The sequence below is a fragment of the Dasypus novemcinctus genome, chromosome 5 (assembly GCF_030445035.2).
Source record: "Dasypus novemcinctus isolate mDasNov1 chromosome 5, mDasNov1.1.hap2, whole genome shotgun sequence".
Classification (NCBI taxonomy): domain Eukaryota; kingdom Metazoa; phylum Chordata; class Mammalia; order Cingulata; family Dasypodidae; genus Dasypus; species Dasypus novemcinctus.
The window spans coordinates 163,581,051-163,608,879 of NC_080677.1; the positions used below are offsets into that span (position 1 = coordinate 163,581,051).

The window sequence follows — 27,829 nt, forward strand, 5'->3', positions numbered from 1 at the left end:
TCCCACACTTCTCAGGCACGACGTGTGGCTTTGCATGTGAGACGTCGGCCCGTCTTCGCAGCCCTCCTTCTCCAGCCCCTCCGCGCCGTCCTTCTTGACACGTGCCCTGAAGGGCGGTGGTTTCTGGCCATGGAGCCTGCCCCTTCACTGGTGCCCGGTGCCCGGTCCTCGGCTGACGGGCAGCTCGTCGTTCCTTCCAGGCCGGGGAGCGGGGCGGGAGGTCGGCATGTCCGCGCCAGCCCGGAAATGCTCTCTGCCCTGGAAACTCGGGACGCGCCGTCCTGCCATGGCGGCTCCGCCCCGCCCTCCCCACGCCGCCTCATTCCTCAGCATCCTGCTCCCGCAGCGCGTGGTCCTCCTTGGCTCAGGTGTGCGTCTAACGGTCAGCAGAATCCTGTTCTCTGAGCCCTCGGCTTTCTTCATGCTTGGTCTTTGGTGTCCGGTTTTGATCATTGACTTGACATTGGCCCGTAACTGTTTCCCACCCATACTTGGGTTAAATTTCCTAGTGATAGAGGATTTCATGAATAAATATGCCAGCGAAACCTGCAGGTAATGTAAAAGCTTGATAGCTGGAAGTATGCCTGACATTCGTAGGTGATATTTCTTTTCAAGAATGATGACCTGTTTTTTAATTTTATTTTTTGAAATAATGGGAAAAAATCAGTTTAATACAAATTTTCTCAATCATACCTTCAACAGAGAGAAAACAAAGTCATAAATTACACATATTTTATACTTCACTTATAAAGTTTCAATCTTTCAGGCACTGCTTTTCTTAGATGACACATTATTTTCCCATATAAAAGTGATGGGATAGAAAGTTGAAGACATAAAAATGCATTACTGTGAAATATCTCCTTATAAATGGTGTGTAATAATACATTGGCTCAACTCTCTTGTATATTAGAATCACCTTTTAAAAATTCTTAATGTAAAATATGGGAATTTTGTTGACCTATAAAAACAACTCAATTTATTAAAATATTGTGTGGGAGAATGCTCAATAAACAGTCTACCAAAATTAAATGTCAGTTCATTAGATCTGGCTGAACAAAGACCTCTCAAGGTGTTTGGTTCAAATTATAACGCTTTTTAACATGTAATGTGTGGAGTGAAATTCCCCCTTATGAGTCTGTATGGACACAATTAATTAAATCTTTGAGGAGACATTTTTTGCCTGAAAAACTTTTATAACTTTACAAATTTTAATTAATATACGTTACTCCACATCCCTCCACTAGGGGGAAGCAGACACTGTCAGATCAGGAAAAGTAGGTCTGGACTCTTCTTTTGTAGGTCTTACTTCAGATAGGTCTTTTTGTTCAATAGGAGTTTCTGAAATTCTTTACAGCTAAAATAGATAATTGAGCCAGGGACAATATTTGTGTCCCATTTCTCAGTACATATCCGTTACTCCAGACATAATATTCTGGGCTAGCTTATTCTCAGTTTTAACTTGGCGACAGAATATGTTCTAGTTCACATTCCATTTGTGATTCTTTTGCAAATGTGAAGTAAATAACTTTTAATCATGTTATACAGTCTCTCGGTCTGTGGTTGTCTTTCAAGATGATGATGATGCTTTTTAATCAGTGGAGGTGCCCGAGGTTGGGACTTGATCTCTTTAGTCAAGGTGCCCCGTGGAGGGGCCCCTGTGGCCTTATTCAGGTAGGGTTTTGGGGGGCACCTGTCCCAGCTCCCTCACAGCTGGCAGCACCGTGGGGACGGTGGCTTCGTGCACGTGCGTGGCTCCGGGATGGCCGGCCTTGCCCAGTCCAGCCTGAGCCCGGGAGCACGCGGAGGCCCTGGTGGAGAGAGCCACCTCCACCGCAGGCAGCTGCACCTGCTCCCTCGTGCTGGACCAAAGCCCTCCGTGCCTCTGCGCCACCACGTTAGCTTCCTCCGGCTCTGGAGCTTTGCATTGAGAGTTGCCCTTTACCTCCAAGTGTCTGACCCTCAGGGGTGGAGCAAGCAGAGCCACGTTCATCTTATGGCTCCTGCTGGCCTGCTCCTCGCTCCTTTCTGTCTGTCTGTCTGGATGGCAGCCTTAATCCCACTTCTCCACCATAAAAATTCAACAGCCGGTCGGGTGCCTCAGCGTCTCTCTCAGGCCCTCCTCCCCTCCCAGGAGGATTAGCGGAATTGCCTTGACCCTTCTCTCTTCTGCGTGACCCCGGCCTCCTCTTGGCGGAGCCTCTGTGTAAGCCCTTCCCTGCCCTGCCCCGTCTCTCCTGCCTCTCTCCGCCCTCCTGTGTCCTGCTCCTCCTGCTCTGGGCTGGGCGTGGCAAGTTGCCTCTGTTTCGCCCCCTTGCCCGTCTGCAGGGCGCTTTCGCCCCTTCTCCCTCGGCTGCCCCGCTGCTGGAGCTCCTGGAGGCCGCTGCTCTAATCGGCGCCCGCCGCCTCGAGCACCGCCGGTGCACGTGGCCGGGCCCTTGGTGGCCGCCCCGCCCCTTTAATCTCGCAGTTGCACCCGCGGCCAGCTTAGCTTCCTAGTAACAGCGTGGTGGCCCCTGTTGCTTGTATTTTTCAGCCTGCGTGCCTAAGTATTGCTCCATCAGTTAGTTTATTTTATTCTAGGTTTATTTTTGTGTTCTCTATTTTAGCGAGAATATAAAAAGGATTTCGAGGAAAGCAAAGGAATGTATCATTTTGACATGGATGCCACAGAACACCTGCACCACAGAGGCAACGCTGTGCTCCTGAGTCAGGTAAGGCACCCCCAGCCCCCAGTGCACCAGGTAAGGCACCCCCCCCTCAAGTGCACCAGGTAAGGCACCTCCACCCCCCCCAGTGCGTCACACTCTGGAACCCAGAGCAGGTGGGTGCTGGACAGGGTCGGGTCTGGGAAGGTAGCCTGGCCTCAGCAGGCCTCCAACACTTTTTTCTGTATTTATTGGACTTTCATAAGCTAGCAGTTACCTGGCAGGGTCAGCAGCTTCCAGTATAAGAATTAATAAAATAATTTCAAATCTCAGACAAGTGGAAATTCTTTATTGTACTCTTTTGTCATTTTGAGCTGCAAAATTGATTTTTCAGGTGTGAGGATTTATTACAAATTCTCATTTAATTTTACATGTTATTTAAAAGGGAAAATAATCATATCAGTGGTTCTAGATTATTGTCCTTTCCAACTCTAAAGTTCTATGTACCTACTGAAAGGATGTTAAAAAATTATATTCTCCTCCAACACTTTAGAGTTGATTCCTAATTTTTAAAATCCTGAGTTTAAATAGTTGCAAAGGATGACATTTCTTAGCTTTTGCTAAGGCAACATTTCATATCACTCTTTTTTTTAAAGATTATATTTTACTTTTTATTTATTTCTCTCCCCTTCCCCACCCCTGCCCCCCAGTTGTCTGCTCTCTGTGTCCATTCACTGTGTGTTCTTCTGTGTCCGCTTGCATTCTTGTCATTGGCACTGGGAATCTGTGTCTCTTTTGTTGCATCATCTTGCTGCGTCAGCTCTCTGTGTGTGCGGTGCCACTCCTGGGCAGGCTGCACTTTTTGTGTGGAGGGCAGCTCTTCTTACAGGGCACACTCCTTGCACATGGGGCTCCCCTATGCGGGGGACACCCCTGCATTGCACAGTACTCCTTGCACACATCAGCGCTGCACATGGGCCAGCTCACCACATGGGTCAGGAGGCCCTGGGTTTGAACCCTGGACCTCCCATATGCTAGGCAGATGCTCTATCAGTTGAGCCAAATCCACTTTCCTATATCATTCTTTTAAATGTATCTTGTGGAATCTAAGTTCCACAATGATTTGATACCCACATTGATTTATTTTAAGATGTACAAATCAGCTATCCTTTAACATTTGGAATTTACATCTATATTTTTTTCTTTTTGAACTCATATTTTCATTATACTTTTCTCACAGATTTTTATCTTAATATAATTGGTTACATTATTATACTTCAAATCTTTTCATTCATCACTCAACCATACTCTGCAACAAAAAAATGTCTATAAATAGGAATTTTAAAATTTGTTATAGTTCCATCACCACAAGGTTCTAAGAATTGAAAAATTTGTTTTGGATTGAACTACCATAAAAATTATTGTTAACATACAATGGATTAAGTAATTTGGAAAATAGTTATTTTCAAATTTAGGAATTTTAATGAAAAGGCATTTTCTGAATGAAGTGAATCATGATCAAAACTTTTCTGTGAATTTAATTTAAAAAGGCATATTGCCAAAAAAGCCAACCACTCTGACAGCTTACACATACTTTCATTTTTTGTTATTCGTAGATAGGAAATAAAAATCATTTTATAAGCTGATATGAGGATTAGTTGTACTTAAAATCAATACTTCATGATATATTATTAGACAATGCATAGTGGAACTGAAAGAAATCACATAGGAGCTCTGTGTTTATTCAGAATATATGGAAAATTTAGCAGTCCCAGAAAACATTGTTCTCCCTTATCTGATAGAGAATCACCCTTATGTTTTCTGTTTTGCTCATGATTTACTAACAGACATTCAAAACTATCACAGTGATTTCTTTCTCCCTCCCCCCTCCCCTCCCCTCTCCTTTTATACAAGGCTGAGAAGTACGTTGTTTTAGTAGTTCTAAATTATTTTTAGCACCTCAGAAAATTTTACATATTACCTGTCTGTTTTTCCCTTGTATGTCATTAACTACTGGGAACCCAGTGACCAACCTAAATGGTCAGAATAATTTGGTTTTGAGCAATAGGATGCCTAATTTTGGATATATATTTATTTTGCTTTGTTTATATAAGGACTTTTGAGTTTCATATATTTTTGTAATTTTTTTTGATAAAGGTTAAATACAAAGAAGAATATGAGAAAAATAAGGGAAAGTCAATGCTTGAATTTGTTGAGACACCATCCTATCAAGCTTCCAAGGAGGCCCAAAAGATGCAAAGTGAGGTGGGTCACTTGTTTAAAAGGGATCAATAAAGTGATTTAGAAGGTTCAGTGACATAGAAGAAAGTGCAGAGGACCTGGACTTTAGATCCAGCATGGCTTCTGCCGTCTTGTGTGGGTCACTGGGTGTTTCTGTCCCTGAGTTTTTCTCATTTGGCAAATATGATGCCAGGCAAGATGAGCTCGTAAGGCCCCTTTCTGCTCCCATCCTCTAGGATTATACAGTTGATGCCTTCGGCTTGTGTGGATGTAAAACTGACATAAAAACCAAAAACTGCCTTTCTTGCATTTGGAGAACACTATATAAAGCATTGTACATATCTTTTACATCCTCTTCGTGGTGTTCAGTTGTCATGGGGATCTGGTCTGGCCTGGAGCCTGCTCTCCGACAAACGTCCCCTGCTTTCTAGGGACAATGTGATGGTTGTCACTGACATCAGCCCACGAGCATTTACTGTGAGTTCTCTGAAAGACTGAATAAAGATGTTAAGTAAATTTCCACTGAAGACACAGATGAGAAATCACTTTGCCTTCCAAAAACACATGAGGAGGGGACACCAGCCTTTGGGCTTGCTCTGTCTTCCCCAAGCCCTCGTCCACCTTCTTCTCTGTTGACCTGACCCCCCTCTCCCTGACCTTCAGTAACAGTATACCCCTCCAGGCGCCCTTTCATCCTTCCAATCCTTTGGTTCTTGGTATCCTACTTTATTGAGTTCTCCCTAGCAATGCCTGGAGCTTCTCTGCCATGTGTGCTCGGATTCAGCGTTCTGAGTTAGACTCGCTTGTGCTTCACGATCTGGATGTTAAGCCCTTGTCTCTCAGCACGCTCTCCCTTTTCACCCACCTTCCCCTCCTCTCCTGCGGAGCGGTCTGTGGGTTGCAACCCCCTTCCCCCCAATCCCTTCTGCCTGACCCGTGCTTTCCCCTTCACCCAGGATTCCAGTCTGCTGGGAAGTGGGATCTGATGGCCCCCGCGGTGGGCACAGGGGATAAGGCAGAGTCGAGCTGCGTGGCTGGCGAGGGAAGGTGCTGGGTCCGGCTCGGCAGCCGCGTGCCTCCTGCTCTGGGTCTCATGGGGTCTGTTCTTCCCTGTGTCCTCTCAGCTCAGGCTGCAGCTCCTCCTGCTCTGCCCTCCTCGCCTGATTCCCAGAGGCGGTCGTCCCCTCCCTCCCCTTCTGTCTCTTCTGAGCGCCTTGGTCCCCGTGGCACCAGCACCAAACTCTGTGGGTGCGTCCCTCGGAAGCGTGTCTGGAGCACGCCTCCTCGGGCTCCTTCCCGGGGGTGCTCAGTGGGCTTGGTGGGAGCCACCCCAGGAGCAGCTGAGGCGGGTGCTCCAAGCACCGCAAGATTCCCCGAACTACACGCCATAGAAATCACACCTGCCTGTTTCTTAGAGTCGAAGGCAGGCAGAGTAGACCAAGGGGCCTTTATTTTCATGGACCCTTCAGTTGATTTTTTTCCCCATTGTCAGTCTCAAAAGAAGAAAGATTCTCCGACCCGAGTTTCGCTCACCTGGAAGGCGCCGAGAACGCGCTCTGGCTTCCGCCGGGTCTGAGGGGCTGTTCCCCGTGTGTCTCGAGTCCAGTGGGACCTGCCCCCACTTTCACCCCTGCGTCTACACAGCGCATTGGGAAAGAGGGTCAAAGAACAAACCAGTGCTTTTGGTTGGCTGTTTGTCCAGTACGTGTAGACAGCTGAACTGCTCGTGCTGTGGCTGGATGTTTGTCGGATGCTGGGAATTCATTTAAATTGGGGGCTCTGGGTGCCTGCTGTTGACATTGGCTTTCAAGGCTTGCGATTCTGACTTTTGCTTTGCAAAGGATGAGGAGTGTTTTAATTTTAATTCTTGCCATTGGCTGTTGGTTTCTTAGGCTCAGAAATTAAGTTTCTTCACAGCAGGACTTGCGGAGAGAGGTCTATCCCAACAGAAAGAATCTTTGGACCCAGTTTATAATCTAAATGCCAGAAAAAGAATATATCTAGATATTTTAGCCAGAGGAAGTTCGGTGTGGAAGATGTCTAAGTAGAGCACAGTGAAGTCCACGAGAGCATCGCCGTCTTGGACGAGCTCTTCCTCGTCGAGGTGGCTGGACTCTGAGCTCCCCAAGGAGGTGGGCAGTGCAGGGTTTGGGAGCTCCTACAGAGCCGCTACTGTTTTTGGTAACTGCCTGTAATTATGCTTATCTCGCTTTCTTCTAATGCCAGAGGTAAGTTTAATCAGTGTGTGTTTTAGAAGAAATCTTTTGGTCTTGCTTCGAAAAGTTTTGTCTTCTGTTTCACAAATATAGCTCTTCTAATCAAGAACAGACCTAAGATTTTAATTTTTTTTCTATTTACATACTGGTCAGTTCTAGTCCATAAGCAACCTTCCTTAATGACTTGCTTTGGGAAGATAATCTTTTTTTCCCCCCACAGGATAAGGCTTTTTACAATGAAAAATCTGAAGGGAAACATTATTGAGACACATTTGGCCTGGGCGAACCTTGGTTCTGCCTCATCACCGTGTTATCTAGCTTAGTTTCCCATAGATCTATGTCCTTGGTGCTTTTATAGTTCTTCTAATTCAGAGTGTTCGGGTACATTTCCTTGCTAGTTCTGCTGGATTCAGGCTCTCCCAGCACCCGCTGGCCCTTCCTCGGCCGTGTGCACGTTGGGTGCGCCTCCGTGTGTCCACGTGCTGAGGGGCCCCGTGCTCTCCTGGGCTCAGGCGTGGAGAGGCCTCGTTTACACAGGGTCCCATCTCTGAAATAAGCACACAGAGTACCTAAAAACAGCTTCTGATTTTGTGTTCACAGCAATCGCACGTGGAATTTGTTTTTACATTTGTAATGCAATTTGATGAACTATTTGGCAGGTGAACTTTGGGCCCTGCTGGGGAAACACTCCACATGGCTCAGTGTTTTCCGCCTTGCGGTCGTAGAGCTTGCGCCGCTGGTGATTCTCACTCCGGTGGTTCCGAGCTGTGGGCTCCAGGGGGTGGGAGTGGTGGGGTCGGCCCTGTAGCCCCCGAGTCCTCCCTTCATTCCTGGTATGAACCGGGCCTGAAGGCCACGTGTCGGGCCCACGTCAGGCTCTCCTCACCGTGCCCCGGGTCACACCCCGCCCCACGGATGGCAGGCCACACACGTTGTCACAGCCAGAACCGTTGAAGGACAGCCTCTAGCCCCCGACCCCCAGTGTGCTCAGACGTGGTCTTTCCTGAATTCACGCGAGACTGACGGAGAAGGGGCGGCGGGGACGTGGGGCCCAGGCCACCTCAGCGCGCCGGGCAGCCAGCCTCGCGGGGTCCCCCGCGGACAGACCCACGCCCTTCTGACCGAATGATGCGGCGCTGGCGTCGGCGGGTGCATTGACGGGTTCTGCTCCAGAGAGCCCTGACGTTCAGAAATCCCAGACCCAGTGGGATGCCAGGCGGAGGGGGAGCTGGAGGATTCTGTGTTTGCTAGAATTCTAAAATTTACAATAAACTTAGAATTACGTTCCTGTAGTGGAGAGGCCTCTGGGGTGGTAGAATCATAGAAGGAAGCATCAGTTTTGTTCCGGGAACTCTTGCTGTAATATCTTTTCAGTAGACATTAATAGTTCCTAAATGTAAAGTTACTGTGTTGTTTTATTTGGCAGAAAGTTTACAGAGAGGATTTTGAGAAGGAGATTAAAGGAAGGCCATCACTGGATTTAGACAAGACTCCAGAATTTTTACATGCAAAGTACATCACCAGTCTTTTGAATGAGGTAAGGTCCATCTGTTTATTATTTAATATTGCAAAAGAAAACTCAAGAAATGACCCAGAAAAGAATTATTCTTAATAATTCACTACTAATGCAGTGTTTGTGATGGGAACCATTTTACACTTTCCCTCACTTTGAGGTTTAGTAATAAAATTTTACATTGTCATTAGAAACAGGAAAGTGTAGTTGAGTTTTCGTTTGAAGTTGGGGAAGAAATTACTCAGATTTTTGGAAAAATGCATAGTCTGATTTAGTGTTTTGATTGTGCTCAGAAGCTTTATAAATAGTTTTATAGCCTTACAACAATTATTGCCTTACAACAATTATTTAAAAAATAGTTTGAATATGCGTGGGGCAAGTAGGATTCGTTCAAGTTTAGGTATTTAAAAAATGCATATTAGGACTAGTTTCTTATGAAGTGTCTCTGAAGCTTTATCACAACATTTCTTGTCAGAAATGAGGTGCCGACATGTGAAGGTCTCAGTGATTCCTTGTTTATAAACAGTTTGCTTCTAAATAAGTAAAATAGTGTTATACTTAGCTTATAGGACAGAAGAACACGTTTAACATTGTAATTCATTCTCAGCAGGACCCCCCCCCCACTTGACAGCGCATTTTGGCCCACAGTTATATTAAATATGTTGACTATTAAGGTTCTTGAATCTACCAATTAAAATTTTCCTGCTCGAGGTCCATCATTTAAAAGTTTTCTTTTAATGGCTGAAAAGTAGCCCGGCTCTCTTCCAACTCTGCGTGGATCTTTAAATTAAGGAGTGTGTTAGGGCGCTTGATTTCATCCTGACTTTTTGAACTGGAGAAACTCCTTACAGAAAAGTCGTGGACCTGTGAAATAAAGTAGAGCTAAGGACCTCCGGAGGCCCAGCACCGTGTACTTCCTCAATAAGCAAATGCCAGCTGGCCTTTGCCATTCGACTCTCAGAACTCGTGGGACACTGTGGGGTCTGTTAGCCTGAAAGGATCCTCTTGCCACAATGTCTTTTCTCACTTCCGGTTCCTGTAACGTTTTTGAGTGTTGAGACTGAGGAGGACTGGGATGGGCAGGAGGCAGGAGATCATCCACACACACACCCCCACCCCCCCTCGGGGACCCTTGGGCTCAGGTCCAACTGGAACAGTTTTTTCCTACTGGTAATAAGTTTGGTGATGAGAATTCTTTGTTCCGCTTGACTTGGCCTGGAGGCAGTAAACAGACATCACCATCACTGACTTCCTACTCTTCCCATCTTCTCTTTAAAAACATGCACTCACTTGTGAATTTTTAAAAGGGAAGTCTTTTCATCATTTACATACAGGTGACAATGTGAGATCTAGTTTTAGGTCCATAAATGACTTCAGTATACATTCCATCGCCTCTTTCTTTTATTCCTGATTTTTGAGCAAGTCTTATTTTAGACTTAAGCCCAGAAGACTAGGATTCAAAAACTTTTAATTAAGTTTTATGGAGGCCTAATTTTAAAAAGGGATTCTTAGTGACTAAGGAAGTTTTAACTTCCTTTCCTAAGTGTAAGCATTTAGCTTTCCATTGACTTTTTTGTTTTTTTTTCCCTACTGACTGTGTGTTCTTCTCTTTGGTTTTCACTTTGCATTGCCAGTTCGTGGTCACAGTATTGTTTTAGACTTCATTTCATTTGATTCCCTCAGTTGCCCTTTGACATTGGTCGAGCAGCATTTTTATTTGTATTTTGCCTGGGTGAAATCAAGGCTTCCTTAAAGTCCTGCCCAGAAGTCATGTGACAGAGTAAGTGAAAGGGCTCTGACCTTCACATGTCCTTGGACTCCAGAGCCCTTTCCAAAATTACATGCCGGTCAGGACAATGCCCAGGAGGCTGTAGTTAATCAGGGCAACAGCTAATGCAGTTAAGCTGGCTGAAGAGCAGATAGCACGAAATGAACCCTAGAATTAACTGAGACCTGATTTCTTGGCATTAAAGGAACTTTCATCTTTCATCTGGAAAGTTAGTCTGACTGCAATTTAGTAGATTAGAAATAAGACATAGATCGTTTTCATAATGCAGCTGGTAAGAAAACAAGCCATCCATTAGCAAAACAATCGGTTCTACCTAAGGGTCAGTGGAGAACATTTGGGATCTACTTAAAACACAGTATGAAAAGAGGTGAAGTTCAAACTATATATTACCAATCTGTAGGACGTTACTTGGTTTTACATACAAGTCTTTGAATAAAATAGGCCCCTGCCTATGGCCACAGCAATCCTTTTGGTTTTGTAATTTTCCATTCTTTTTCAGCTGTGCTCTTTTGGTGATTTATATTTTATAGACAGTTTTCAATGATAAACTAATAAGCGTGTATAACAAAGATCTTCGTCACCATTTAAAGGGAAGACATATATTTATTTTTAAATCCAGTATGGTACCAAAACCTTGGGAGAAAGGATGAAAGGAAAAAAACCCAGTTTATGATTAGCAGAAAAACTGAAGTCTCCAGAGAAATTAAAGAGTGAATGCTCGGCAGTTGAGTTCATTCCTTCCTAGAAAAGTTCGAGAAAACATGTAAAACACTACATGAGTAGTAAATTTTGAACTGTAATATTCTTGTCTTGTAGAAGGAATATAAAAAAGATTTGGAAAATGAAATAAAAGGGAAAGGAATGGAACTTAATTCAGAAGTTCTTGATATACAGAGAGCAAAGCGAGCATCTGAAATGGCTAGTGAGGTGAGTATATTTACTGGTTGATTTAGAATGTGTGACCTCTCAGCTCATTTCTTCCATTCCACAGCTTTGATGTGTGGGTGATTTTAAGAAGCTATGTCCTTGTAGTCTTTTCCCAATCAGGAATTTTAAAAATGGTGCTCACTGTCCCCTCATAGTATGAGAAAAATATCTATTTCCCTATTTTAGAGAAAATCTATATAGTAAAATAATTGACATTTTGATAGGCAGTACCAAAACCAAAATAACTTTATGAGATTTAATTTAAACTTTTAAGCAAGTAAAAGGCAGGAGATTGAAAGGAGTGGCATCGTGACCTGCCAGTGACCTGCCAGTACCTGCGAATGAAAAGCTGGCTACAACCCACCTGGCTCTCCCAGGCCTTGCCAGGCTGCCAAATGAGCCTCATTAAACCTTTTTATAACGAAAGTGCTGCTTACTTGATGTGAACTTTAAGCTGGCATGGAATGGCTTCTCTGAAGTGCTTTCTGTCCTTGAATCCTTGTGCTCTGTCATCACTTTGTTATCAAATAATGACACTGTGCTTTGAGGGGAATCTTGCTGAATTGAAGATTTATCCCTATACATTAACAGGCTGTGATGGTGATGATGGTGAGATGGCAGATAATAGAACCCCACCTCCAACTAGCTTCCACAACAAAGGAAATGTATTGGCTTATGGACTAGGCAAGTCCCAAGGTCAAGCTTCCTTCAGGTTGGATTTCAGATGATGACATCGTCTCTCTCTGTCCGTTCCACCCCTCACTTCTGTTATCTTCTCTATTGCCTTTGCTCGTTGGAGGGTTTCTCCAGGGGTGGCCCCTGCTGACCACGGGAGAACTGAGTTCTGCAGCCAGCTGTCCTGGGGGAAGTGAGCTTCTGTTTTCCTATAATTCCAAGTCAAGTCCTGGGATTGCATCTCCATGGCCACCCTCTATCCTGTGCCACACGTGAACCCTTGAGGCCAGGGCTGTACAGTGTAAATTCCCATTGGCCTAGTGTGGTCTCGTGGGCACTCTTGATAGCTTCCTGAGCAGTTAACAAGAAAGACCTGGAGTCCTAAACGAAAGGGAAGGGAATGCATTTGGCACTGACCCTCTTGAAATACAGCGTGCCAATAAAGCTTCAGAGACGGCGAGTGTGGTTAGCGGAGAGAGGTGCAGACCTTGAAACTCATCTTTTGGAGCTTAACAAATCATATTAACAGCTTGATTGGCACGTGGAATTTCTGAAAGCTCTGTGGCTAGTTTAGCAGTCCAGAATGGAGGCCCCATGGAGGATCCAAATCATCACACTTATTTGAAAATTTATAGTTTTTGCTTTGCTCACATCCTTTCAGTACATTGAAGGAAAGTTGGGATAGGGCATTTTAATAGAATACACATGCACACACGTTTTCTTACCTTATCACCTTGTAGGACAAAGTTCATGTTAATCTAGGCTATGGTAAGTGTTTCCACACTGTCGGTTCTTTGGGTAACTGCTGTTGGTTTCCACCTTTCACCTGCTGAGACTCTAACAGAGTAACAGTAGTTGCATGCGTGGGATTTGGCTGCAAGTCCTCAAGGCCCTCTGTTGACTCGGTCACTATGCCTGAAGTTTCTACAGAAGTTTCAGGGTTGTGGGTCGAGGTATTTTATGCCCCAAACGACCATGTTCTTTCATCTGCTAGCTTTTTTCCTTTTCATGTGATATATGAAATAACAGGATGTTAATTTAGATGTTTTGGGACAGATGCTAAGATAAGGCAAATAGCAGATACCAACATTGTAGGAGCCAAGCCGTATGCACATTTTTCAAAGGAAATACCCCAGGTCTGGTTCCATACCTCTTGGACCCCATAGATATAGAGAATATAAAAGGGTCACTGGTTTGGAGAATTTTGGGGAAGAGATGATTTTGTAAGAAGCCTATAGGCATACCTCAGATATATTGAGAGTTGGGTCCCAGACCACCACAATAAAGCAAATATAGCAACAGAACAAGTCACAAAATTTTCAGTTTCCCAGTGCATATGAAAGTTATGTTTACACTATGAAGTGTGCAGTAGCATTATGTCTAAAACAACAATGCACATACCTTAATTAAAAAATACTTCATTGCTATAAAATGACAACCATGGTCAGCTCTCAGCGGGTGATAATCTTTTTGTTGACGGAGGGCCTTACCTCCATGTTTACGGCTGCTGACAGATCAGGGTGGTGCTTGCTGAAGGTTGGGGTTGCTGTGGAAATGTCTTAAAATAATACGTATTAGTCTGCCAAAGGGCTGCCAATAGAAACTACTGGAAATCTTTTGGCTTTTATACAAGATATTTATTTGGGGCAAAAGCTTACAGTTATAAGGCTGTACAAAGTCCAGCTCAAGGTTGCTCGCTCACCAAAGTCAGTTAGCACGTGTTGAAGCAAGATGGCGGGCGACCTCAGGCTGGTCTCTGCCTTCCCCTCTGGGCTTCCTCTTCCTCTTCAGGAAGGCTCCTTGGGCCCAGACTCTTCATGCTTAAGTGATCCTGTAGCCCCTCTCTCCTGGCACAGGGCTTGTTTCTTTTGGGGTCTCCTTTATCAGTCCTGCTGTTTGGCTCCCTTCCCAATCTCAGCTGTGAGCTATCAGACAAAATGGCTCCTCTCTCCCTGGGGCCTCATCTATTTGAGCCTTCTCCTTTCTGACACATGGCAGGATCAAAAAATGGCAGACCTCTCTCATCCTGTCTATTTGTCCGTCTGTGTGTCTGTCTGTTTGTATCATACCCAGTAAGGGGGCAGAGATTCAACCTGAGTCACACCCACTGACATAGTAAAATCAAAATATGGGCTATGATGTGGACCATTGACCATGAGGTGCAGCGATGCCCAGAGATGTACTTACCAAATGCAATGGATGTGTCATGATGATGGGAGAGAATGTTGCTGTGGGGGGAGTGGGGGGTGGGGGCGGTGGGGTTGAATGGGACTTCATATTTTTTTAATGTAATATTTTTTAAAAAATGAATTAAAAAAAATAAACTATCAGTGATTCAAAAAAAAAAAAGTTCTAATCTTAACAGGTAATCTAATCAAAGGGCCCTCAGCTGAATTTAATGGAATCAAAGGGTATCACACTCAGAGGAATAGATTCGTTTCCAAATAGATGTTTCTCTTTTTGGGATTCATAAAATAATCTCAAACTGCCACATAAGGCAACAGTGAAGTTGACTGCATTGATTCCTTTCATGAAAGATTGTTCTGTAGCATGTGATGCTGTTTCATAGGATTTTACCCACAGTAGAGCTTATTTCAAAATTGGAGTCAGTTCTCACCAAGCCTGCCACTGCTTTGTCAACTAACTTTATGTAATATTGTAAATCCTCTCATCATTTCAACAGTGGTCACAGCATCTTCACCAAGAGTAGATTCCACCTCAAGAAACCACTTTTTTGCTCATCCATGAGAAGAAACTCCTTATCCATTCAAGTTTGATCATAAGCTTGCAGCAGTCCAGTCACATCTTCCAGCTCCACTTCTAATTCCAGATCTTTTGCTATTTCCACCACATCTGCAGTTACTGCCTTCACTGAAATCTTGAATCCCTCAGAGTCTTCCATGAGGTTTGGAATCGGCTTCTTCCAAATTCCTGTTAATGTTGACATTTTATCTCCTCCCATGAATCACTAAAGTTCTTAATAGTGTCTGGAATGGCAAATCCTTTCCAGAAGGCTTTCAATTTACTTTGCCCAGATCCATCAGAGGAATCACTATCTATAGCAGCTATAGTCTTACAAAATATATTTCTTAAATAATAAGGCTTGAGAGTTGAAGTGACTCCTTGGTCCATGGGCTGCAGAATGGATGTTGTGTTAAGAGGATGAAAACAGCATTTCTCGTACATCTTCCTCAGAGCTCTTGGGTGACCAGATAGGTTGTCAATGAGGAGTCATATTTTGAAAGAAATCTTTTATTTTTTTGAGCAGTAGGTCTCAACAGTGGGCTTAAAATATTCAGTAAACCATGTTGTAGACAGATGTGCTGCCATCCAGGCTTTGATGTTCCATTTATAGAGCACAGGCAGAGTGGATTTAGCATAATTCTTAAGGGCCCTAGGATTTTTAGAATGGTAGATGAACATTGGCTTAAACTTAAAGTCACCAGCTGCACCTGCCCCTAATGAAGGAGTCAGCCTGCCCTTTGAAGCTTTGAGGCCAGGCATTGACTTCTCCTCTCTAGTTGTGGAAGTCCTAGATGGCATCTTTTTCCAGGAGGAGGCTGTTTCACCTTCATCAACTAGCTTAGCTAGCTCTTCTGGATAACTTGCTGCAGCTTCTACATCAGCACTTGCTGCTTCACCTTGTACTTTTATGTTACAGAGACAGCTATTGTCCTTAAATGTCATGAACCTGCCCCTGCTAGCTTCAAACTGCTTCTGCAGCTTCCCCACCCCTCTCAGCCTTCACGGAATTGAAGAGAGTTAGGGCCTTGCTCTGAGTTAGGCTTTGGCTTAAGGGAGAGTTATGGCTGGTTTGATCCTCTATGCGGACCACTGAAACTTTCTCCATACCAGCCATGAGACCGTTTGACTTCTTATCACTCATGTGTTCACTGGAGGAGCACTTAATTTCCCTCGAGAACTTTTCCTTGCATTCACAACTTGGCTCACTGGTGCAGGAGCCTAACTTTTGCCCCCACCACCCCTGCCTTGGTTTTCAGCATGCCTTCCTCACTAAGCTTGATCATTTCCAGCTTTTGATTTAACAAGTTTTCATTTGAACACTTAGAGGCCATTGTGGGGCCGTCAGTTGGCCTAACTGCAATATTGTTGTGTCTTGGGGAATAGGGAGGTCTGAGGAGAGGGAGAGGCAGGGAAACGGCCGATGGGTGGAGCACTTGGAAAACACACAATGCTTCTTGATTAGGTTCACCAGTTTATATGGGCACGGTTCATGGTGCCCCAAAACAATTACAATGGTAACATCCAAGATCACCATAACAGATAAAATAATAATAAAAAAAATTGAGATATTGTGAGAATGATCAAAACATGACACAGAGGTGTGAAATGAGCCCTTGCTTTCGGAAAAATGGTATTGATAGACTTGCTCCATGCAGGGTTGTCATAAACCTTCCATTTTTAATGAATGCCATGTCTGTGAAGTGCAATAAAGTGAAGCACAGTAAAATGAGATATGCCTGTAGATGAAGAAAAAGTTGGGGTGCTTGTTAAGGGTGCTGTGCACTCATCGCAAGGGTGGTTAGTTGGGGACTTCAGTGAGACCACTCTGAGAGCTGTTCTGTACCTGCAGTCAGAAGGGAGACTCAGCCTCTTCCCCAGCCAAGAAGTCTCGAGGGCAAGGGGTGCTGACTGCCTGCCAGGTGGCTCCTGCCCTGCTGGGATCTGCCCACACCCCTGGGGGCTGGCGCTGCCAGGGCAGTGGAATGGCTGTGATTGGCTTAAACCAAGGAACTGGAGATGGAAATAAGGACCTGCCCCTGATGCTGTTCTCATGAGAGATCACCACTCTTTTAAGCCCCGAACCTTTTAAACCTACTTTCATGTATATACAGATAAAAATACACAGGTACATGCATAGACTTGAAAAAAACTTAAATGGGATCATGCCACACACTTTGGTCTGTGCTTACTTTTTTCACTTACTGTTTTGGACCTTTTACTGTATTACTTCCTGTAGTTCTGCCTCCTCCATATAGAAAAGTTGTGTTCTGTAACCTAGATGTGAATATTCCATCCTTTACCTTTTTAAAACTTTTTCTTTATTTTTAAAGAAGCTTTAGATTATATAAATGTTACATCGAAAATATAGGGGATTCCCATATACCCTAATCTCTCCCCCTTCCACACTTTTCACCATTTACAACATCTTTCATTAGTATGGTATGTTTGTTACAATTGATGAAGACATACTGAGGCACTGCTGCTACCCATGGTCTGCAGTTTACATTATGGTTTACACTTTGCACCACACAGTTTTATGGGTTTTAACAAGATGTATCACGGCTTATATCTGACATTGTAGTGTCATGCAGGACAATTCCAAAGTCCCCCAAAATGCCTCATACCTATTCTTCCCTCTCCCTCCCCTCAGAACCTCTGGTGGCCACTGTCATTACATCATTGTTACAAGTTCTTCCATTGCTAAATAATAAGTCTACTTTAGTCCATAGTTGTATACCCCTGTCCCCCTCCCCCCCATATTTGTTCATTCCTCAATCTAGAGGATTTGGGGATGGTGATGCCCACTCTGTTTCTGATTGAGAGGAGGTTTAGATCCCATGGGGCAGGGGGATGGAACTGTCCTACTTGCAGTTGTAGATCATCTCTGTTTTTTGGAATGGGCATTGTCCATTATCATCCTTTTTTGTCTTGTCTTGGGTGAGTCTGATGAACTGGAGAGTAGGTATTGGCTGCTACTCTGCTGAGATTCAGGGCTCAATCGGCATCTAAACAGCCAGAAGATTTAAGTCTCTGGGACATACATTTAATGGGTATACTGCTAATCATAGGTTCAAATAAAAGGGACAGAAGAACCATGTTTGGGAAAATTATAAATGAGTCTAACTCTGATACACTGGGGAGATGGGTTATATATTCCAAAGTAAGGCCCACCAACAGGGGCCGATTTCCTGGGGTTGTCTTCCCTGCCTGTACTGTCTAGATGTCTCTGGAGTCCTCAGGAGTACCCCTGCTTGAGGCATGGTTTAGTATGGCTATCAGTTAGATCCTTCTGAGACATGCATAAGTGTAACCTCTGGAATGACTTCCTGACTCACTTTGAAATCTCTTAGCTGTAAAAACTCATTTGTATTTAATATTTCACCATTTTGGTCTAGATGTTTTTTCCAAATGCATCACTAGTTGGTGTGGGTAATAGTCCCTATGTGCCAGGGAGGCACATCCCCAGGAGTTGTATTCCACAATATGGGGTAAGGGAGTATGTTTAAATGCTGAGTTTGGCTTAGAGAGAGGCCACATTTGAGCAACAAGGAGGCTGTCAGGAGGTAACTCTTAGGCAATATATAATACTAGGCTAAGTTTCAGTTTCACAAGGAAAGCTTCCTAAGTATAAGCATCAGTATGAAGGGTCTGGTGTATTGGTCTGTCCTCCTTCATTAGGCACTCTCTGTGTACTCTAGGGATTCTTGCCACTCTGTTAGAGAAAGTAGCAGGACTCCCCAGGATGGGAATTCAATATTCTACCAGTTATCATGTGGGTCTCCACCCACAAGACAACAGCGCATGACCACTAGAACACATTCATATTCCACAGAGGCATGCCCTAGGTGTACCCTTCCCCACATATTCCCTGCACCACTGACACCCTGCATCAGTGATCCTCCTCTGCTATAGTTGCAACCCTTTTGCAATCCAAAATCTCCCCCAAAACAAAGCCCTCCCCCCAAAAATTTTTAAATTAAATTTAAAAATAAAATATTTTTTTTGATTTATTTTTTTATTTTATTTTATTTTATTTAATTATTTATTATTTTTTTTTAAATTACATTATGAAAAATATGAGGTCCCATTCAACCCCACCGCCCCTGCCCCCCACTCCCCCCACAGCAACACTCTCTCCCATCATCATGACACATCCATTGCACCTGGTAAGTTCATCTCTGAGCATCACTGCACCCCATAGTCAATGGTCCACATCATAGCCCAGACTCTCTCACGTTCCATCCAGTGGGCCCTGGGGGGATCTATAATGTCCCGTAATTGTCCGTGAAGCACTTAAAAATAAAATATTTTTGCATTGTACCTTTCATCACTGTAAGATCTGATATCTTTTACATATATTGTCAGTTTCTTCTGTATGTTCCCCCAGTGTTTTTTTTCCTACTTTATTTTCTAAGAAGCTTTAGGCTACAGAAGAGCCACATAGAAAATATAGGGAATTCCCATATACCCCTCACATCCTCCCTTACCAATAATATCCTGCATGAGTATGGTACATTTGTTACAATTGGTGAACAAATATTGAAGCATTGCTACTAACCATGTTCAGTGGTTTACATTATAGTTTACATTTTGCACCCTACAATTTTATAGGTTCTTACAAAATGTATAATAGTCTGCATCCATCATTGTAAGATCATGCAGAACAATTCCGATGCCCTCCAAATGCCCTATGTTCCACCCATTCTTCCCTTCCCCTCCCCTTGGACCCTATGGCAACCACTAAGTTTCCATTTTTGAAGAATAGCGTTCATAGTTACACTCATTAATTTTGGAGGAGCTTAACATACTGGTCTGTTTTCTTTTTTCAGTCACTGCCTATGTATTCAATACATTCTTGCCCCTCTATTTGAGAATGTAGCAGGACTCCCCAAGATGGGAGTGTAGTTTAATTTTCTTGTTTATTATATGTTTCTCTACCCACTGAGATAGCACCCTATGACAAGATGAACACATTCAGATATCTGCACACCAGTGTTCATAGTGGCATTATTCACTATCGCCAAAAGTTGGAAGCAAGCCAACTGCACATCAACAGAAGAATGGCTAAGCAATATGTGGTATATCCATCCGATAGAACATTACTCAGCTGTAAGAAGGAATGAAGTATTGACACACATGATAACATGGTGAATCTTGAAGACCTTATGTTGAGTGAAGGAAGCTGGTCACTAAAGGACAACTATTGCATGAGCTCACTGATATGAATGAGGATATTGAACAGACTCAGAGCTAGAGTCTGAAAGACGGGTTATCAGGAGACAGGAAGGGAGCAGAGGGTGGTGAGCCGATGCTCGGTATGGGCAGAATCTATGATAAGGCAGAAGGGGGGTGGCTTGACAGAGGGGGTGATGGTGGTGCAGGGATACAAGTGGGGTCTGTGGTGCTGGAGTGTGAGTGTGAGTGTGAGCAGGGTTGGGGGTAGGGTTGGACTATGCATGGAACTGGAGAGAGGGCTGGAGGAAGGGACGGGGAACTCCAGGCATTTGTAGGTGTGTGGCTGAAACTACAGTGGTAGGAATGTTCTTTTGCCAATATGGCAGGGGAGGGTCACTGGTGCAGGGCATTGGTGGTGGGGGGATATGTGGGAAAGCGTACCTGGGGCATGCTTCTGTAGAACCCTTGACCTTTTGATGTCTCATAGGCCTTACCACATGGATGTGATAAGTGTGTAACGAGGACCTCAGTATTACATGTCCAAACCACGACCCTTTAATCTTCCCTAAGCACTTCCCCCTCCATTCCCTTCTCTGCAAATGGCACCAAGAAAATCCCAGGAGTCACCTTGAATCACTTGTCAGCAAGTTGTACTGACTCCAGCACCATAATGGTTTACCCAAGTCCATCTTCTCTCTGCCTGACCCAAGCCACCATCTCTGACTGGGTCACTGCAGCAGCTTCCTAACCAAATTCTGCTTCGCTGCTTGCTGCCCACCTGGTATCTCTACCGAGGAGTAGAAGAATTAGCGTCTCCCCTCCACTTGAAGCCCTCCAGAGGTCCCCAGCACGTGCAGTGTGAGATCCTCACCAGGCTCCAGCCTCTCGGGGCTCCAGTCTGTGTCTCCATGGGTTTTAGGGTCTCTTCCTAGCCCCCCCATCTTCTTGAATTCCCCCCTTGTTCTTCTCTTTGTACCTCTTTTGTTTTAATCACTTCTTGGGTTAACTAGCTCTTTTCTATCATGGCCTTCTGGAGCTCCCAAGTCACGAGCTCCCCAGTAACTCTCAAATCCCTGCTTCTAGTTCTCTGCAGTTTTTCTCAGGAGGAGGAGGGGGTGGCATTCTGTACTAGATCAATGTGCCAGGTTGGCGTGCGGGGGGCACTCAGCAGGGAAGGTTTCCCGGCCATCCTCGGAGTGAGGGTGAAGCCAAGAGAGAGAATGTGTAGAGAACAGAACCCTTGTACTTCCCACTGTTCCTTGGAATTGTGTAGTTGGGAAATAGTGCAGATATAGCTGTGGAGAACCTATGGGGGAAATGGGCCTCGTGGAATCGGCCGTGTGAACATTTCATGCAGCCCAGACCAGTTTTGGTGGCACTGTTACCTTTCTGTTTAAAGGCCTCATTTGCATGTCATCACTGTAGCCATGTCCCATCGGCATGTTGTTGTCATAGCCATGCCCCATTTGCATGTCATCATCATAGCCATCACCATTTGCATGTTGCCATCATAGCCATGCTCCATTTGCATATGACCGTCATAGCCATGTCCCGTTTGCATATCATCATCATAGCCATGTCTCATTTGCATATCATCATCACAGCCTTGCCTCATTTGCATGTCATTGTCATAGCCATGCCCCGTTTTGCCAAGTGAGAGGCTTTCAACCAGGTTTGAGGCCTCGGCCATACATTGCTCATGGTTTTTTTTAACATCCAGAGTTTATTTTCCAAGTACAGTTGGTGTGCCCTCTTGTACACCAGTGGCCCCAGTACTCACACCTTCCAGTACCTGTGGGCTGGACCGTGTGACTCTTTTCAGCTAATGGGACAGCAGCAAACGTGACTCGTGCAGGCTTGTCACTGGCACTTGCCCTCTTGGAATGTAGATGCCATCCTGTTGTTCTAGCCTTGCAAGTTTGGGGTGTTTTGTTAGCAGCAATAAGCAACCGAGGTAAGCCTATTTTGGTGCAAGGGAATGTTTCCAGGATTTAAGATTCGTTTTGGAAAACGGAATGACGTTCTTCTCCTGTGGGACTTCAGTGGCCGCCTGCAGTCCGTGCCTCGGTTTCGACAGATAGGGTCCTTTGAATGGAAGGCTTTGTTTGGGGCTTTAGGATCACTGAAACCTGAGTGCTATAGCAGACATGGTAATATTAAAAATTATTATTTTGAAAGTTAAAAATTATTACCTGGTCTTTTATCCAGAAACATGAAATGATCTAAGTGAAAATAGGCAGGTTTATAAGTAGAAGATAGGAAAAACAATACGATACTTCTCTGAGGTTGAGATTTTTGTCTAAATTTAGAACATTACCAGTAAGAAAACAACTATTTACTTTATAGCTGGGAAATCTACAAATCTAGTGTTGGCATATTAGGAAATAATGTAATTGGGAGGAATTTAATTGGCTATAGACGAGTTTTTTACTTTCAATTAAATTTTCTTGAAGAGTAAAAGTTAATTCTGAGATCTCCTATGGAAAAAGAAATGCATCCATCCTTGAGCATGTCACCACGGCCCAGGCTGGTCCCCTCATGCTGAGTGACCTAGAGTAGGGGAGCAATCACTTGCCCTGTGATGAGCTGGGGGGTGTGGCTGCCAAAAAGAGGGGTGCATTCCAGTGAGGCAACCATAATTATTCACTACGGAGCAAAACGTTTATATTTTATGTCACATTTTATTGATATTTATCAATTGAGTTCCATAGTAATCCATACTTTATCATTTTATCATATTCAAATATAAAACGTCCACCTTGGCTCTGTTTTCTTCCTTAAGTCAGGTTAATAGAAAAAAAAAGTCTCCTGGCTACTTGAGAATAAATTGCTCCGAGTCATATTCCTACCACAAATTCAAAGTTTATTTTTCTAGTTCTATTAAAATAAAAAGAAAGAAGGATCCTATTTACTTACAAAAAACATGTTCCAATGTCAGATGACATCATGGTTTTGTTTTTTTTTTCTTTTTTCAAATTGTTGCAGAGCCCTAACTGGAAATTTTATTTTCTTCAGAGGGATTATAAGAGAGATCTGGAGACTGAAATCAGAGGGAAGGGGATGCAGGTGGGAGCAGATGCTCTTGACATCCAGAGAGCAAAGAAAGCATCCGAGATGGCCAGCCAGGTGAGGAGACCGGGAAGGAGTCGAAGACACACACCGGTGGTGTGAAGAAATGACGGTGTGAAGAAATGACGTGCACGAGCAGCGCAGCAGGGTTCCCGGACTGGGGATAAGTTACTTTGTAGACGTGTCCTTTCCACACGAGGGCTGTGAGGGTCAAGCTCTTAAATAGCTACATTGCTAACTTCAAAGGTTGAGCCCAGCTCTGAAAATTATTTTCTGTTCTCTTAGAAAGAATATAAGAAAGATTTAGAAAATGAAATTAAAGGGAGAGGAATGCAAGTGAGCACGGATACCCCCGACATGCTTCGAGCCAAGAGAGCTTCGGAAATCTGTAGCCAGGTGGGTAGAGGGGGCGGGTGCTTGGGATAAGGCCCCCAGGCTCCAGCCCCCGTGGGCGTGGCATGTCGGGATGATACTGTATCCCATGCCAGCGCCCTCCTCCTACAGCAAGTCGCCACACTTGACTGACCTCGCCAGTGAAAGGCACAACTGCTGTAGATCCAATTCCACAGACATCAGAGAGTGCCAAAGCCCGTGCTGTGGGGGCCCCCTGTCTTAAGTCCAGTATATTCTGACCTTTTCTTTTGACTTTTTTACACTCAGGTCTCATGCTCCTTGCTCATGCTACAGAAACGTAATTGCAAACAATTTACCTTTTGCCCTCTCTATAATGGATATTATTATTAATATATTTAGCCCCAGTGAAAACTGACAGAGGGCAAGGCTGTACGAGGTGAAAGTTAGTATTAACTAAAAATGGAGGGTGGAATTACATTTTCTTGGTTAAATCCAAACCTGCAAAATCCACCTGTCAGATATCCCCTAGAAAAACGGGCTGTGTGACAAAATAATGGCTACGAAAGGAACCACTTAAGGAATAAGAGTTTATTTTGCCCAGATCTGATTTGGACAAAAATAGTTTACAAGTGAGTAATATTTTTGCCATAAAATTTTCGTGGAAAATAGTGAATCCTAATGAAAGTTGTAAAGGAGAATGAAAAAAATGAAATGAATATAGAACATTAAATTTGATTCACAAAGTACACGCAGAAAATATTTTTTGACAAAGCTTTACCAAGTTTGTTAAAATTCTCGGTCACACATCCACGAGGAGCCTCAGCACCCCTGGGTGAAATGCGGGCAGTCGCGGTGGCAGGGGCGGCTGGCAGGGAGTGTCTGCTCCTCCACCTCTTCGGGTGACCCCGCAGCTGAGATGCTCCAAAGTGTGGGTCTCCGTCCTCGTGCGTCGGGAGGCGTGGGGCGCCATGGGCTGGCCCTGCAGGTCTCGTTCTCTGGGAGGTGTGGGGTGCCGCGGGCTGGCCCTGCTGCCTCCGCAGGGAGCGCGTAGCCTGGGCACCTATGGGGAAGAGCTGCCACCAAGAGGTCCCACTCGCTTGTTCATTCATGACTTGCTTCCTGAGCACCTGCTTCCAGCAGAATCAGACAGGGTGTTGCCTTTGGGGAGCAGGGGCTTTATTTCAATCTACAAATGCCATCATCGCACAAAGGTAGGGTCACACCCCACAGTAAATACCACCGGGAAGTAAAAGCACCGAGAGGAGGGGACTCAGAGCTGCCCCCCTCCCGCCCCCATCTAGTCCAGCTCAACAGTGCCGACCTCTCATTGACACACCTGCACCCGACTTCAGGGGTTCGGATCACCTTAGGGCGCCATGGAGCACCCAAGCCGCTGGAAGGTCCCCGGCGCATTTTGCCAGGAGCAGTAGTTGCTTTTCTTTAGCGGCAGCACCATGCCTTAGTGGTGCCCTTGGAACCTGACTGCCTGGGTTTAAATCTTAACTCTGATATACTAGTGCATGCCTCAGTTCCCCCATCTAACAGATAAGGTTAACTAAATGACTTAATGCATGTTAAGGACTTAGAAAAATACCTACTCGGCAAAGTACTACCAGGTTATTCAAGAGCTCATAGGAGCACAGTTATAGATAGAAAATTGAGATTTCTATCTCAACTACAAAAATGCTAGTACCTGCCCCTTTAGGCTCCCTGAGGCAGATGCATCTTTCCCCGAATAGGAAGCAAAGCATCAATCCAGAAGCATGAAGGAGGTGAGACATTGGGAGCCTGGCACCTTGCTGGAGTGTGGGGCCCCATGAACTGGGCTTGCTCGGCAGAGAGCAGTGTGGCCACTGGGCAGGCATGGGGGCAGGTCCTGCCAGGGGTGTGATGGAACTGGGTGAAGCCTGTTGCTTGAGCAGGGGCGGGGCACTTGGAGACTCTGTTTGCTTACTCCCATTTCCTTTTTTTTTTTTTTTAAATTAGTTAATTTTTTAATATATTTTTTATCGAAGTATATCATTCGTACATAAAAAAAAATAAGCGTATAGTAAAGATTGCGAACTTAGAAAATAAATATACAAAACATCATACAAGGGTCTCATACATCCCCACCACAACACTTTGCATTGTTGTGAAACACATGTTACAAACTATGCAAGAGCATCATCAAAATGTTACTACCAACTATAGTCCCCATCTTATATTTGGTGTATTTTTCCCCCAACCCACAGTATTTTTAAAAAATGTATTTTTCTTACAGAGGTTGTGAACTTACAAAACAATCATACACATGTGTAGATTTCCCATACAACACCCCTTCACCAACACACCACACCATGGTGGAACATTTGTTACAGATTTGAGATAATATTGTCAAATTATTACTACTAACCATAGCCCATAGTGTACATATGGCACACTTTTCCTGTACAGCTCCATTATCAACACAGTACATCTTTGGCATTGATGCAAGAATATTATAGTATTGCTGTTAACCACAGTCTATAGGTCACTTCAGTTGTATCTTGCCCATGTTTCTCCACATTCCCACTACCCTGCAATAGTGATGTATAACTGCTCTAGCTCATAGAAGGACACTCTTGCATTTGTACCCTCAACCACAATTCTCATCCACCTCTGCATTAACTGTGTTATTCAGTCCCTGGATTATTCTTTTGCTTTCTTTCAATTGACTTGTACTTCCCCAGACTACCCTCGTCAGCCAGTTACTACTCACTATAATGTGTTACCACCAACTATCTATTTCCACACTTTACAGTCAAGTTAATTAAAACTTCTACATGCATTAAGCATCAGTGGTTCTTCTCAACCCTCTTCTTATATCCTAATAACCTGTATTTTAGGTTTTAACTCCATGTGTTTATTCTTCATATTTAGTTCACATTAATGAGTCTTGCGCTATTTGTCCTTTTGTGTCTGGCTTACTTTGCTTAATATAATGTCTTCAAGTTCATCCATGCTCTCATATGTGTCCCAAATTCATTTCTTCTTACTGCAGCATCATATTCCATTGTATGCATATATCACATTTTGTCTGTCCATTCATTGATTGATGGGCACTTGAGTTATTTCCATCTTTTGGCAATTGTGAATAATGCCTCTGTGAACATTGGTGTGCAGGTGTCTGGTTGTGTCATAGTTTTTAGTTCTTCTGGATATATTCCTAGTAGAGGAATTGCTGGATAATATGGAAATTCTGTATCTAGCTTCCTGAGGAACCGCCAAACTGTCTTCCACAGAGGCTGCACCATTTTACAGTCTTACCAACAGTGAAGGAGTGCTTCTATTCTCCATATCCTCTCCAGCACTCAGAGTTGTCTGTTTTTTAAATAGTGGCCATTCTATGTGGTGTTAGATGATATCTCATTGTTGTTTTGATTTGGATTTCCCTAATAGCTAGTGATATAGAACATTTTTTCATGTGCTTTTTGGCCATTTGTATTTCCTCTTTGGAGAAATGTCTATTTAAATCTTTTGCCCATTTTTAAATTGGATTGCTTGTTCTTTTATTGTTGAGTTGTAAGATCTCTTTATATAGAGTGGAAATCAAACCTTTATTGGATAAGTGGTTTCCAAATATTTTCTCCCATTGAGTGGGCTGCCTTTTCACCTTCTTGATGAAGTCCTTTGAATCACAGAAGTATTTAAGATTGAGGAGGTCCCATTTATCCATGTTTTTTTTTTGTTGCATGTGCTTTCAATGTAAGGTTTAGAAATCTACCCCCTACCACCAGGTCTTGAAGATGTTTCCCTGTATTTTCTTCCAGGAGCTTTATGGTACTTGCTTTTATATTTTGGTCATTGCTCCATTTTGAGTAAATTTTTTATAAGGTGTGAGATAGGGGTCTTCTTTCTTTTGGCTATGGATAACCAGTTCTCCCAGCACCATTTGTTGAATAGACTGTTCTGTCCCAGCTAGGTGGTTAGACAGGCTTGTCAAAAATCACTTGGCCATAGATGTGAGGGTCTGTTTCTGAACCATAAATTCGGTTCCATTGGTCTATGTGTCTATCTTTATGCCAATACCATGCTGTTTTTACCATTGTAACTAGGTAATATGATTTAAAGTCTGGAAAAAGAGTTCTCCAACTTCACTTTTCCTTTTCAAGATGTTTCTGGCTATTCAGGGCCTCTTACCCTTCTGGATTAATTTGATGATTGTGTTTTCCATTTGTTTAAAAATGCTGGTGGAATTTTTATTGGGGTTGCATTGAATTTGTGTATCAATTTGGGTAGAAGTTGACAGTGATATGTAGTCTTCCAATCCAAGAGCATGGAATGTTCTTCCAATTTTTTAGGCCTCTTGATTTCTTTTAGCAATGCATTATAGTTTTTTGAATACAAGTGCTTTACATCCTTGGTGAAGTTTATTCCTAAATATTTGATTCTTTTAGTTGCTTTTGTAAATGGAATTTTTTTCCTGACTTCCTCCTCAGATTGCACGTTACAATTGTAT

At 43.8% G+C, this 27,829-nt stretch overlaps 1 protein-coding gene across 2 annotated transcripts in view; it reads left to right on the forward strand.

Annotated features, from left to right (window-relative positions):
* The window catches only part of NEBL (nebulette), a 157,146-nt gene that overhangs the window by 83,726 nt on the left and 45,591 nt on the right, over window positions 1–27,829 (forward strand). For both annotated transcript variants that reach the window (XM_071215503.1, XM_012530942.3), the window contains 6 exons: window positions 2,607–2,711; window positions 4,803–4,910; window positions 8,529–8,639; window positions 11,221–11,331; window positions 22,942–23,052; window positions 23,281–23,391. In XM_071215503.1, coding sequence (XP_071071604.1) covers window positions 2,607–2,711; window positions 4,803–4,910; window positions 8,529–8,639; window positions 11,221–11,331; window positions 22,942–23,052; window positions 23,281–23,391 — 657 coding nt within the window. The remainder of the gene's footprint in view (window positions 1–2,606; window positions 2,712–4,802; window positions 4,911–8,528; window positions 8,640–11,220; window positions 11,332–22,941; window positions 23,053–23,280; window positions 23,392–27,829) is intronic.